Source organism: Amblyomma mixtum, chromosome 3 (assembly GCF_055824585.1).
Source record: "Amblyomma mixtum isolate Tamu chromosome 3, ASM5582458v1, whole genome shotgun sequence".
Classification (NCBI taxonomy): Eukaryota; Metazoa; Arthropoda; class Arachnida; order Ixodida; family Ixodidae; genus Amblyomma; species Amblyomma mixtum.
The window spans coordinates 16,530,879-16,545,055 of NC_143014.1; the positions used below are offsets into that span (position 1 = coordinate 16,530,879).

Consider the following 14,177-nt stretch of genomic DNA (forward strand, 5'->3'; position numbering starts at 1 on the left):
ATAAGCGACAGCGTACTGATTGCCCTCATGGGGTTGGATGAGCACGGCACCCACGCCGATTACGCTGGCGTCACTGTGGAGTTCAGTGGGCGCTTTCGGGCATAAATGACGTAATATTGGCCCCGAAGTAAGGAAATACTTGAGGTGGCGAAACGCTTCGGGAGTCCACTGGAAAAGAATAACTTTCTGCGAGACTTGTAAGCGGGTAGGCCAAGTCAGAAAACTTGGGAACGAAGCACCGAAAGTGTGAGCAAAGTCCTAAGAAATTCCTAAGCTCTTTCAGCGATTTGGACTCTTTGACACTGCTTACAGCTTCAACCTTCTGCGGGTCGGGCCTGACGCCATCCTTGTCAACCAGATGATCAGGCACAGTAATTTGGCGTTCACCGAAGCGACACTTTTTAAAGTTCAGCACGAGGCCTGCTCTCACCACAGAGTCCAAGACAACGGCTAAGCGGCTGTTGTGTTCGGCGAAGGTCCTTTCAAAAATCACGACATCGTCTAGGTAGCACATGCAAACTTGCCACTTCAGTCCACGTCAAAGCGTATCCACAAATCGTTCAAAAGTGGAAGGAGCGTTTCAAAGGCCAAGTGGCATCACGTTAAATTCATACAACCCATCAGGGGTCACGAACGCCTTATTCTCTTTGTCTTTCGTATGCATCGGGATCTGCCAGTATCCGGACCGCAAATAAACGGAGAAAAAGTAGGAGGCTGAGTGGACGCAGTCGATGGCATCACCAACAGCACCGAAGTTTGGGCCAGTTGGTATTGATCAATCTTGAAAACGTAGCAGCACGAAAAAACGAGGACAAAATGTTCTGTCGTACCTGTGTCTATTTTGTCCTCGTTTTTTCGTGCTGCTACGTTTTCAAGATGCATCACCAACGCGTGGGAGCGGGTAAGCATCCTTCTTTGTGACAGTGTTAAGGCGTCGATGGTCGACATAAAGTCGCCATGTGCCATCTTTCTTTTCGAAGAGAGCCACTGGAGCGGCCAATGGGCTTGAAGATTCCTCAATAAAACCTCCGTGTAACATGTCACGGCCTTGTTCATCAATTATCTGACGTTCTGAAGGTGAGACGCGGTATGGCGGTTGTGCAGATCAATTATCATGTGATAGGTACGGGAAGTTGGAATCGGCGGTGGTTGGTTGCTAGCTAAGTCAAACCCGTCCACACACTTCAAAATAACGGCCACCAGTACCCGGCGGTCGCTGGTGGGTAGGGATTTGTTGACCATGACTAGGAATTGAGATTCGGTGAGGTCGCGGTGTCTAGTTGGACGGAAAACGCCACTGAGCGCGGCAACTGGCACAGAAAGCTGCTCTTCAAAGCTGGCGAGTTTTAAACCACGTGGAAATATGGCATCGTTGGAATGATCGACAGTCCAAAGAGTGGCTTGTCCGTTGGTCACACGGACGAGGCTGCGGGGTACCAGCGCACTTTTCTTTGCTGAGTTCAGGGGAGCAGGTTTGACCACAGTATCGAAGACATCGGAAACCGTGCTCGAGGACACAACTGGAACGAACATAGCGGACACCGCTGGAACGACGGTGCCTGCGGACGCAGAAAACGCTTGGGCATCTAGCGATGAGACTTCTATGAGAGCCGATCGAAGACCAGGACTTATTGATATGCCGCCACTGCGGAAGTCGGAAGTGGCGCCGCACTGGTGTAAAAAGTCAATACCTAGGATGATGTCGTGCGTAGAGCGAGGGAGCACCATGAATTCAGTTTAGAACGCGTGGCCAGCGATCACTACATGTACAGTCATGTACAAAAGTTTGCGGGATGCAGATTCGCGGTTAAAAATTTTTTTCGGCGTTGTCTCTCTAGTCAGTCAGCTCATATCTAAGCTGTGAATGGTGCACGCATGTCCTCTCGTGGTCCAGTACTTTTCATTGATCAGCTTTGCCCGACCGCAGAGAGATGTTTTTCCGCGAACCGTCATCCCGCGAAATTTTGTCCATCGCTGTACAAAGCAAATATCAAGCGGAACCAAAGATTCTCCTCCTGCGCCACGGAATATCACAGCACTATCCCAACCGAACATTATTTTACGATCGAGACGGTTCCTGAAAGCTAATGGCTGAACTCATCACCGACACTGTGGCACCAGTGCCCATTAGTCTATGACGCAAATACCTCCCACTAACACTTCAAGGCGGTTCCTTAACATAACGATGGCCAGGGCAAGTGGCAATATCGATGACCCTGCGACCGCACCTCCGTTGGCCGCACACGCTAATTTCCCGGCGGCGGCAGGTTTCGTTCGGTCAGAGGCTGGGGTGTCGTTCAAACTGGATGGGCACTGAGCAGATTTAAATGTAAGGTCACGAACAGGCACATTGGCACCGCCTGGAAATTATTGGTACGGAGTACTTCAAGCCATCGTGTTGTTTCATTATCAAGTTCGAGATTACGGATTTCTAGTGTTAAGCATTTATGAGCTACACCGTCAAATTGTCCCGAAAAATCAACCAAGATCGTGAAATGTGAAGGTCTGCAACCAATTCGTGTAAGTTCGGCGCAGAAGTATCTGATGAAAACCATGTTGGTTATGCATGATATAACTGAAACAGCGTAGGACCCAAGGCCTACGAAGAGAGCAGAGTAAAGAAAGAAACGGACAACACAGCGCTGTGTTGCCCGTTTCTTCCTTTACTCTACTCTCTTCTTAGGCCTTGGGCCTTGCGCTGTTTCAGTTATATCATGCATAACCAACTCACCCGTAAGTTCGTGCTTTCATGTTGGTTGTTTTCATGGAAATTATTTTGATTGAGATGGGCAATAATGTGTGTCTAGAGAATGTGCTCAGGCAGTCTACAACTAATTGAGTTAGTGAAACTGCCAGTAGTCGCCGAAAAGGGTATCATCCCCAGATTCAAGCATTGGTAATAAGTGAGGTATTTTCGAGCCTTCTGGTACACATCCAGAAGTTAGTGCCGCAGCTAATTGCAGAAATGAGCGCTTGGATATTCACACCACGAAGAACCCTTTGTGAGGCCGTGTGTCCTCTATCTGGCAGCACGGAGACGCCGGTCATCGAAGGCGTGGACGATGACGAGGAGCCCGAGCTGAAGGACCTCAGCCCTGACGAATCTGATGAGGAGCTCCCTTCCGAGCCTTTGCCCGCATTCGGCGACGCCCTGGGCTCCGAGCCTCTTGTCACGTGAGCCTCCTTTCTCCGCCGCCATTTGTCCCTGCGCTGTGAAGCAACGGGCGCGCTTCAGCATCGGCGCCCCGCAACTTTCAGCCCAGGCACAAACTGCCTCGTATCGTCAAAGCCACAGTGGTTGGGCCTTCGTTGTTCACAGAGAGGAAGGTCAGCGTCTTACGACTTAACTCGGATGCGAAAAAACGCTCAGAAAGCTAAAGTTCTGGAATGGTGAAGAAATAATCAGCAATGTAGTTATTACTCAGGATGTATTATGGTAATTATGTATGGTTATGGTTCAATGCAGTTAAAATCTTCGGTACCAGCTTGGTGACACTCCCTGTATGTGCTCATGTCTGAGACTGAGGCGCAGCTTTCGGTAAAATGAGCAAATCTGAAACTCATGCACAGGGTATGTGCCTAGAAACTTTGAAATGCGGCGTTGACTACCTTTTCTTGCCGGTTCTATGCAAAATGCCTCGACAGCAGATGGATATTAAATGAAAAGGGGGAACAGCGTTGCAGTGCAACAGGGAAGCAGCCAGTCTTGATTCTTTACGACATATGCTTCCGGGGAGCTGACTTACTCCGGCCCTGGCCACGAAACTGATAAATCCTGCTTCGCAGGCAAGCTGATTTCCATCCATTCTAGTGTGCCTAGGGTGCAGACAATTCGTCTGTCTTTGCAGGTGCGGCTCCAGCGCAGCTTGTAACTGAGAATGTGCTTGATTCTCCGGCAAACCCGAGCTAGCCGTGAACTCAACAAGCAACTGTTGTATTCAGTGCAAGTAGCGTAAGACTGGGAATAGAGGCCGGGAGCAATGTAAGAAAAATAACACCTCGCCACTGCTGCGGATGTCACATATGTGCTACGTTGAGAGCTAGCACCAAGCGATTAAATGAACCCCCTTTCAAGCTCGCAACACTGACCTCGTGCGAGATGCAAAGGATCGGAAGTGTGGCTATGGTCGCAGAAGGGTCGGTTTTAGACGTCATTTAATGCAGCCTGCATTCACGAGTGTGGTACCAGTCATGCGCTATCCTCTTTAGGGGATATTTTCTGCTGATTAGTGCGATGGCTCATCGACAGGAAGATCCGGCGTTACTAGCGATCGACCCAAACCGTGTGACGTTATCGAAGGCGGGAGAATATGTAATGTTAACCAGCAATGGTATCATACAACTGCACCAACTGCCAAGGAGTAGAATTGCTTTCGCATTACTCGCACATAATTACTAGTTCAGTTCGCTGCTCTCCCATCTTAGGCTTTTTCCTACACATGCGGCGCATTGCCTGTCTTGCTGCACCAGCAGACAGCTGCTTCATGCTGTCTGGTTGCAGACTGCCTGCGTCGCGTGTCCACCAGGCAGAAAACCATGGTGCCTTCCTGCCCGGTGCCCCGACGAGCCCAAAAGGTCGGTACCCATGGTGTATTCCGTGCTGCGGCGTCTTGCACGCACACCATGCCCCGCAGGGATCTTGTACCAGGTGTGCCTGTTGGCGGGCGGCGGCCGGGACTGCGTAGGCTCGTTGGAGCTGCCGCTCGACCAGCCCGTCACGCTGGCCGAGCTGCGCACCGCGCTCAAGCACGCCCCGGACCCGGTTCTACGGGAGCTGGCCACCTTGTCACGCTTCGTCACCGAGGCCCGGCGGCCGCTGAGCCCGGGCGAGGAGGCCGCCTACGTCGTCCACCAGGTCTATCCGTCACGCGCCGTCATGCTGCGTGACACGACGGGCAAGTGCACTTCTGATCGCGAGGAGCTGCCTCTTTTAGCACCTTCTGCGAGCAGTAATCAACACTCTAAAGTAGTAATTGAGGGGCTGCCCTAGGTGAGAGCGAATGGCCAGGAAGAGGCGAGACTGTTTCTGCTTACAAGCGCCTACATTTGGGGACAATGAACACGCAAAGAAATGAACACCGTCGAAAGTGAGGGAACCTGCACGATGAGAAAAAAAAAACCGTTTTGTATGCTTGTGCGGTTTAAAAAAGTAAACAATACTTTTCAGCTACCATCTGTAGCGAACAAGGCTAGATAGGAAGAGCGGCACTCAAGACCCCTTTACGTCTGCCGTCCATTCTGGCCACAGTCTACTAAAAAAAAAAAAAAAACTCGTGGAGGACAGACGCTCCACTTTATGAGGTTATACCCTGATAGCGTTCAAAGGTGTATATGTTTGTTCTACGCATTGAAGTTTTGTACTTCAGTATATAATACAAGAGCCTATGATTCTATATATAAAATTTGAATGCCCTTGACGCGCTGTAAAATTCACGGTAGATTTGCGCAGTTCTCGTAATCATTGAACGCTATATATGGGGATTGGTTATATTGTGCGCATTTCTCTATCACCCGATTGATAGCGTGAATATGGTCTATTGTCGAGCATCCTTTACGAAAGCCTGCCTGATAATTTGGCTGATTGAAATCTAAGGTTATACTGATTCTATCTGTGATCATCTTAGGAAATACCTTGTACGTAATGGACATTAAGCTGATTAATCTGTAATTTTTCAAGTCCTTGACGTCTCCTTTCTTAAGAATTAAGATAATGTTAGCGTTCTTCCAATCGTGGTACACTCGAGGTCTAAGATACTGCGTGTACAGGATGGCTAGTTTCTCTAGCACAATCTCCCCTCCGCCCTTCCAACCGATCTGCTGTTACCTGATCCTCACCAGGACACCAGCTGCTTTCCCCCATTGCGTTGCTCCTAAGACTTTCTTTACTTCCTCTTTCGTTACTGGCGGGATGTCCAATTGTTGTGCGCTACTGCATCGCTCATTAATGTTGTGATTACATTGGATACAGTATAGATTTCTGTAGAATTATTGGCCTACTTTAACTATCTTATCCATGCTGCTAATTACATTGCCATCTTTGTCACTTAGCGCATACATATACCGGGTGTTTCAGCGAACACTTTCAAAAATATTCAAAAATAGGCTTTTTGGGCTAAAAATGTAGCTTTTGCGGCATAGTTTTACTAGTGTTGGCGGACACCAGAAAACTTTTGAATCGTCTTATAGTAAGCTGGTTAACTAATCTTTAATAACTAAACTTTTAACTAGTGGAGTTCGGCGGTTAGTTGCAGTTAGAAATTTGAAGCTTGTCGTTAGTAATAGTCATAAGATTTTAGAATTTCGAAAACACGATTACCCTCGCCCCTGTGGCTGGACAAAATATGGCTGCATCGCGGGAAAATACATGCGCTTTCTAAAGCATGCAGGCAAAGCAGCCCCTCCAGTGCACGTAACCAGTCGAGAAAGCGAAATTCTGTCGAACCGCAGCGCCAAGGGTAACCGCGTTTTCGAAATTCTAAAAACTGATATGGATCTCCTATTGCAAGTCTCCTATTGCAACTAGGCGCCTAGCTCTACTAGTTAAAAAGTTAACTATTAAAATTATTTTAACCAGCTTACTAATTAAGACGTTTCACCCGTTTTTCTTGTGTCCGCCAACACTGGTAATACTATATATGCCGCAAAAGCCATATTTTTACCTCAAAAATCCGGTTTATGAAAATTTTTGAAGTGTTTGCTTAAACACGCGGTAGTTTTATCTAGGCCTAGTTTCCTCTTCACCACTTTGAGGCTACCTCCGTTGTTTAAGAGCATGCTCGATTTTCTCCATATTAGACTTTCAAATGTCGCAACCTTGCGCTTATTTATTACCTTTGATAGCACTGCCAGTTTTCTTCTGTGAGTAGGGTTAGACGCTTTCATGGTTTGTCGTTTCTTAATCAGATCTTTCGTCTTCCGAGATGGCTTGTGGGTATCCTGTCTGACCATCCTACCGCTTCTTCTACTGCACACTGCATGATGAGAGCTTTGAGATCATCGTTCATAGTTTGAACATTAAGACCGTCTTCTTCAGTTAAAACCGAATATCTGCTCTGCATCGATATCCTGAATTTCTGTGCTTTCACTCTTACAACTAACTCGTTAATGGGCTTCCGCTTCACAAACTTCTTCCGTTCCCTCTCAGATCTAAGCTAATTCGAGACCGTACCATTCTGTGGTCGCTACAACGAACCTCTCCGAGGAACTCCACACACAGGGTGAGCGCATAGTATAGTAGTCTCACCATTGGGGCACTTTTTTGGGGGGGAGAGATTGTGATACAAAAACTAGCCACCCTGTATACGCAATGCCTTGTGACCTCGAGAGTACCAGAAGCTTGGAAGAACGCTAACATTATCTTAATTCATAAGAAAGGAGACGTCAAGGACTTGAAGAATTACACACCAATCAGCTTATTGTCCTTTGCCTACAAGATATTTACTAAGGTAATCGCTAATAGAGTCAGGACAACCTTGTACTTTAGTCAACCAAATGATCAAGCAGGCTTTCGTAAAGGATACTCGACAATAGACCAGATTCACACTATCAATCAGGTGATAGAGAAATGCGCAGAATAAAACCAACCCCTATATATAGCCTTCATTCATTACGAGAAAGCATTCGACTCAGTGGAAACCTCAGCTGTCATGCAGGCATTGCGAATCAGGGTGTGGAAGAGTGTTATGTGAAAATATTGGAAAATATTTATAACGATTGCACAGCTACTATAGTTCTCCATAAAGTCAGCAATAAAATTCCAATACGGAAAGGTGTCAGGCAGGGAGACACGATCTCGCCAATGCTCTTCACTGCCTGCTTACAGGAGGTATTCCGGGGACTGGAATGGGAACAGTTGGGGATAAGAGTTAATGGTGAATACCTGAGTAATTTGCGATTCGCTGATGACATTGCCTTGCTAAGCCACTCAGGACAAGAACTGCAAAGCATGATCAATCAGTTAGACAGGCAAAGCAGAACGGTGGGGCTAAGAATTAACATGCAGAAAACCAAAGTATAATGTTCAACAGCCTAGCAAGGGAACAGCAGTTCGAAATTGGTAGCGAGGTGCTGGAAGTAGTAAGAGAATATATCTACTTAGGGCAGGTAGTGACCGCAGATCCGGATCATGAGAGGGAAATAACTAGAAGAATAAGAATGGGGTGGAGCGCATATGGCAGGTTCTCTCAGATCATGAATGGCAGCTTACCAATATCCCTGAAGAGAAAAGTACACAACAGCTGTATCCTACCGGTACTCACCTATGGGGCAGAAACGTGGAGGCTAACAAAGAGGGTTTAGCTTAAGTTAAGAACAACGCAGCGAGCTATGGAAAGGAAAATGATAGGTGTAACGTTAAGAGATCGAAAGAGGGCGGAGTGGGTGAGGGAACAAACGCGGGTTAATGACATCTTAGTTGAAATCAAGAGGAAGAAATGGGCTTGGGCAGGGCATGTAATGCGAAGGCAAGATAACCGCTGGTTCTTAAGGGTAACGGAGTGGATTCGAAGAGAAAGCAAACGTAGCAGGGAACGGCAGAAAGTTAGGTGGGCGGATGAGATTAAGAAGTTTGCGGGGATACAGTGGCGGCAACTGACAAAGGACAGGGTTAATTGGAGAGACATGGGAGAGGCCTTTGCCCTGCAGTGGGTGTAGTCAGGCTGATGATGATGATGATGATGATGATGGGGCACTTCCACGTGCACTTCCTGTTCTTTCGTTTGCGGAAGAAGGTATTCACGATCCGTAAATTATTTCTCTCTGCGAACTCTACTAATAACTTCCCCCTGCTATTCCTGGAGCCCACGCCATAGTCGCCTACCGCCTTGTTCCCGGCCTGCTTCTTGCTTACCTTCGCATTGAAGTTGCCCATTAGTACATTGTACTGTGATTTTACTTTGTCCATTGCCGATTCCACGTCCTCATAGAAGCTTTCTACTATCAGGTCATGATAGCGAGGTGTAGGTGCGCAGGACTGTACCACCTTCAGTTTGTACCTATTATTAAGCCTAATTACGAGAGCTGTCACCCTCTCGTCCTCTCGTCAATACTATAGAATTCGTCTATGTTGCCAGCTATATCGTGATTGATGAGGAATCACACACCTAGTTCTCGTTTGTCCGCTGAACCGCGATAGCATAGTACATGCCTGCCCTTTAACTCTCTATACGCTTCTTCTGTCCTCCTAACTTCACTAAGCTCTTTGACATCCAATTTAATACCCACTAGTTACTCTAATGGCATTGACTGGTTAAGGTTCTATCATTAAAGGTTTCCAGGTTCAGTTTCCAATGGCGATCTTTCAGGAGCAAGAGATTCTTAGCACTCTCCGCATCGTCTCAGGCCTGACTGCCGCCCTGGACAGTTGTTCCGTAGCCGGTGGGTGCTGTCATGCCGGGAAACCCGCTCGGATTCCAATTCTGCCGGCCGCCCTTTTGACAAGCCCTGGTGCTGCGCCGCAAGGCACGCGCCCTAACGCTCCCTGACAAGCCACTATGCTGCGCCGTACGGCAGCGGAGTCCTAAGGAGAAGCATCTGCAAGCAACACGCCTGGACCTGTCGCAAGAGGCCAGACAGCGAGGCGCCAGATTCCTTCTTTCCCGGACGCCACCGCGCGCGGCAAAATTTGAAGCGGTTGGCCCGCGCGATCGCTGATTGGTCCTTCCGGACTGCCGTCGAGTGCTGCCTTTGGATTGGCCAGTTCTGAGGGGCCACCGTTCCTCAGGCTATATAAGCCCCAACGCTGCAGCTTGGAAGTGTGTGATGGAGTGACCGAGTGACCGACCCACCGTGAGTCGAGTGCTGCTCACGAGTGGAGTCGGATGGTGTGACGTGCTGGTGTCTCGCTAATCGTCGCTGTGCGAGAACAGTCGCGTTGTGTAGCTCTCGGCCCCCGTGCCGATGTTGAAGTATATTATGTCCTGTACATAGTGTATAAAGCGTTTTCTTAGTCTCACCGACGCCTGACTCGGAGTCTTCGCTACCGCTAAGAGAGTTGGCAACGCTCAGTCACGAAACGGGTGGCGAGCGCAGCGGGACCACCTCTATGGCACAACATTGGATGGCAGCTATGGGATCGACCGACATCAGCTACCTCGGCGCGGTGAGTGCCTGAAGTTTTCCTCAAACGCCAGACTTTCTCTAACACAGGTTATAGTAGCTTAGAGAAAGAATTGGTGTAGCATTGCGTTAACCTTGTGTGTTTCAAGCCTAGGAAGAGTGTTTTGAAAACCAAGGGATGCTGAAGGGGTAAACAAGGCAGTGCGTGAAATTCTTGCGCGTACCGAACTAGTAGCGATATAGTAGTGTACGGCAAGTAGTTTCTAAAAGGGCAAACAGCAAGAGGCAGTGTGAACGATGGAGAGTTACAAGGTTAAAGAACTTGTCCAAATTTGTGAAGAGTTGGGCATTGATTTGGGCTCAACAAAAAGAAAGAATGCGATCCTTGAGGTCATGAGGACTGCGGACGTGACGGCTGAGGAAGCCGAAGAGGCCTGGGCTGATATCAATGAAAGGCGTGAACGGGAGGAAAAGAGAGAAAAGGAACGTCAACGTCGCGAGGAGGAATTGAAAGAAAAGGAGATGCGAGAGCGCCAGGCGCTTAGAGAGCACGAGGTTAAAATGAAAGAGCTGGAGCTCCGAAAAATTTCGCCAGCGCCTAGTCTTGCTTCGACGACGGTTCCCTCTAACGCTCCAAAAATACGCGACCAACTGCCGCCCTTTGTAGTCGGCGAGGATATGGCTAAATACCTCGTTAAATTTGTGCATGTGTGCGAACGGAATGACATTGAGCGATCCCTCTGGGCGCAGAATCTGTTAGCCTTGCTTCCCGGGGAGGCATCTGACGTGATAACTTGCTTATCGAAAGAGGCGTTTGAGAGCTACAGTGATGTGAAGGAGGTGCTATTGCGAAAGTACAAACTGTCGCCCGAAGCTTTCCGGCAGAGGTTCCGGTATGCACAGAAGGGCAGGGAGTCACATGTTGACTTCGCGTTTCGTCTAAAAGCCGACCTGGTTGAATGGCTGAAAGGCGAAGAGGTTTACGACGACCGCGATAAAGTCGTCGAATGCATCGCGTTAGAACAGTTCTACCGTTGCATTGATGAGGATGTCAAGCTCTGGCTGCAAGATAGGCTAAAGGAGGTTAAGCTAGACAAGGCAGCAGAATTAGCTGGAGAGTATTACCTCCGCCGCAGCTTGCACAGCAGGGCAGTGCGTGTAGAAAAAGCAGATAAGAGAGACGGGTTTTCAAGGAAGCCCGACGAACGGAAGCAAATCAAGCGTCGCGAGTTTCGGAAAGACGAGTCCCTTACCAAAGAAACTGCGAAGGAAGGGCAGAATGCATCTCAGAATGCTAGCGATGGTCCCAAGCAGCGAAACGATGCGACGCGTTCTTTTGAAAAACGGAAGCCGTTAATCTGCTACAACTGCAAAAAGCAAGGGCACATCGCGGCGAACTGCCAAGAGAAAGTTGCTTTTGCAACGATACGGGAAACAAACAAAAACATGCGACTGTTGGAGCCATACATGCAGGAAATTAAAGTAAACGGCAAGAAGTGCAGAGCTCTTCGGCACTCGGCAGCAACTATGGACGTCGTCCACCCGTCTTTCGTCTCCTCTAGTGACTTTACAGGAGAATGCGCTTGGATACGGCAAGTGGCCGAGGATGAGAGTGTCTGCTTACCGATCGCAGCGGTCATCATTGAAGGAGAGTTTGGAAAACTTAACACAGAAGCCGCTGTGTCTGCCGCCCTTCCGGAGCACTTTCCCTACCTGTTCTCAAATAGCTCGGAGCAGATGCTGAAGGATCAGGGCAAATCATTCTTTGCCGACGTGGCGTACATGGCCCTCACGCGATCCAAAGCGCGCCAACTGTCGAGGGAACTGGACTTTGAGTCGGTGAACGAACAGCCGTGCGGCACGCGGAGCGATCAAGGTAACTTGAGTGGCGGGCAGACACGGGAGATGCAGAGCTCGGAGACTGGCTTGGGAGAGCGCGGTTTGGACGAGACTGAGAGTGATACGTGCACTGCTAGCCGCGATCTAGACACGACGCCGCAGTTAGGCGACGCGGGCTCCATACTCGCTCCGGTTTCCGCCAGCTGGCAGGAGCTGGCCGCAGTTAAAAAGGAAACGCTCATTCGCGAGCAGCAGCAAGACTGCTCAATAGCCGATCTGATGAAGAGCGTCAGACTGGGAGTGGAGAAAAAGAGGGTTTCATTTTACGAGAGATCTGGCTTATTGTATCGCTGCTACACCGATAAGCAGGGTCGCAAATATGAGCAGATTTTGATCCCTCGAAAATATCGCTGTCAGTTACTGGAACTCGCGCACGAAAATGCGTGGGCAGGGCATCTTGGCTTAAAAAAAGACCAAGGCTAGATTGGCTCAGGAGTTTTATTGGCCGTATTGTTGGAGGGATGTCGAACAATTCGTGCGATCTTGCGAAACCTGCCAGAGAGTGGGCAAATCCACTGACAAGTGGAAGGCGCCGATGAAGTTAGTGCCAGTCATAAGAGAACCTTTTCGGCGACTGGTAATTGATATTGTAGGTCCTTTGCCAGAATCAACGAACGGGTGTAGGTATGTTCTGACGGCCCTGTGCGTCGCGACCAAGTTCCCGGAGGCGGTACCACTTAAGGAGCTAAATTCTTCCCAGGTCGTGGACGCTCTGCTCTCAATGTTCGCACGCGTCGGGTTCCCTTCTGAGATCCAGTGCGACAATGGCAGCGTCTTCACCAGCTGCCTAATTTCTACCTTTTTGGAAAGATGCGGCATTAAAGTGGTGCACAGTTCTATCCATCACCCGCAATCTAATCCAGTAGAGCGAATGCATTCGGTGCTGAAGAGCATATTGAGAGCCCTGTGCTTTGAGCGTCACTGTGACTGGGAGGCCTGCATTCCCGCCGCTATGTTCGCCTTGAGGTCTGCTCCCCATGAGAGCACAGGCTTTAGCCCCGCGGAGCTCGTGTATGGCCGAAGCCTTAGAACTCCGCTGCGCATGTTGCGAGAGTCTTGGGAAGGCAGTGATGACGACCCAAATGTAGTCTCCTACGTCCTCGACCTTCTTCAGAGGCTCAGGAAAACAAAAGATATTGTAGAGAGGCACATGAAGGCGGCGCAAATCTTGTCAAAGGGATATTACGACAAGTCAGCAAAAAAACGCACCTTCGAAGTGGGCAGTCAAGTGATGTTGCTGCGTCCGTCGAAGAAAAACAAGCTCGAGGTTCACTGGGAAGGACCCGCGAAGGTTGTATCGAAGCTTTCCGATACCAACTACGAAGTGAAATTAGGGAGACGGCCCAACAAAATTTATCACAGCAACTTGATGAAGCCCTACATTCAGCGTCACGCGATTGTAAGCATGACGATAAATGCTGCCGATGAGGAAGGGGCGGAAATCCTGACGACAGCTGACATGAAAGATTGTGGTTTAGAGCTAATGTTGGAACAGCTGACTTAGGACGCGCGTCTAAGTACCACCAAAAAGGAGGATTTAAAGGGAATAGTTTCCGAGTTTAAGGACCTTTTTTCGAACCGTCCCGGAAAGACCACGGTCTTAGAGCACGACATCGAGCTAACATCTGAGCAACCGATCCGCAGTAAACCGTATCGTTGTTCACCCGTGCAGAAAAAATCATGGCTGAGGAGATTCAGCGCATGCGTGACTTGGGGGTTATAGTGCCAAGTGAGAGCGACTACACATCGCCCCTGATACTTGTCCAGGTTCCGGGAAAGGATCCGAGGCCATGCGTCAATTATCGGCGTCTGAACGCGATCACCCGAGATCAGACATATCCGATACCGAACCTAGAAGAAAGAGTGGAGACGGTGTCGAAGTCAAATTATATATCTACGCTGGACCTCGTGCGAGGCTATTGGCAAGTACCCCTTACGGAACGGGCTAGCCGTTGCGCCGCGTTCGTTTCCCCGTTCGGAACCTTCCGCCCACTCATGCTGAGCTTCGGACTTAAAAACGCGCCGTATTGTTTCTTTAGCCTGATGGACAGAGTGCTTCATGGTTTGGGCGAGTTTTCATTGCCATACCTCGACGATGTTGCCATCTTTTCGGACACTTGGGAAGAACATCTCGAGCACTTGCGAGTTGTATTGTGCAGGTTGAAAGAGGCAGGCCTCACTGTGAAACCAGCTAAATGTCACCTAGGTTGCGTTGAGGTGAC

The 14,177-nt window shown here is 49.1% G+C and overlaps 2 protein-coding genes across 5 annotated transcripts in view; both read left to right on the forward strand.

The window, feature by feature from the left end:
* Nucleotides 1-14,177, forward strand: part of LOC149349322 (uncharacterized) — an 88,677-nt gene that overhangs the window by 30,677 nt on the left and 43,823 nt on the right. For 3 of the 4 annotated variants that reach the window (XM_089578260.1, XM_089578261.1, XM_089578258.1), the window contains exons 5-6: nt 3,031-3,174; nt 4,474-5,213. In XM_089578260.1, coding sequence (XP_089434386.1) covers nt 3,031-3,174; nt 4,474-4,990 — 661 coding nt within the window. In that variant the 3' untranslated portion in view covers nt 4,991-5,213. Of the gene's footprint in view, nt 1-3,030; nt 3,175-4,473; nt 5,214-14,177 lie in introns of those variants that run through there. The other variant, XM_089578262.1, reaches the window with a different exon arrangement.
* LOC149349323 (uncharacterized) lies at nt 8,873-13,564 on the forward strand. Its single transcript, XM_089578257.1, has one exon. The coding sequence runs from the start codon at nt 10,354-10,356 to the stop codon at nt 12,376-12,378; it is 2,025 nt and encodes a 674-aa protein (XP_089434383.1). The 5' UTR covers nt 8,873-10,353; the 3' UTR covers nt 12,379-13,564.

Coding starts and splice junctions, on each gene's coding strand:
- LOC149349323 (XM_089578257.1), top strand. CDS start 10,354: ATGGAGAGTTACAAGGTTAAAGAACTTGTCCAAATTTGTGAAGAGTTG.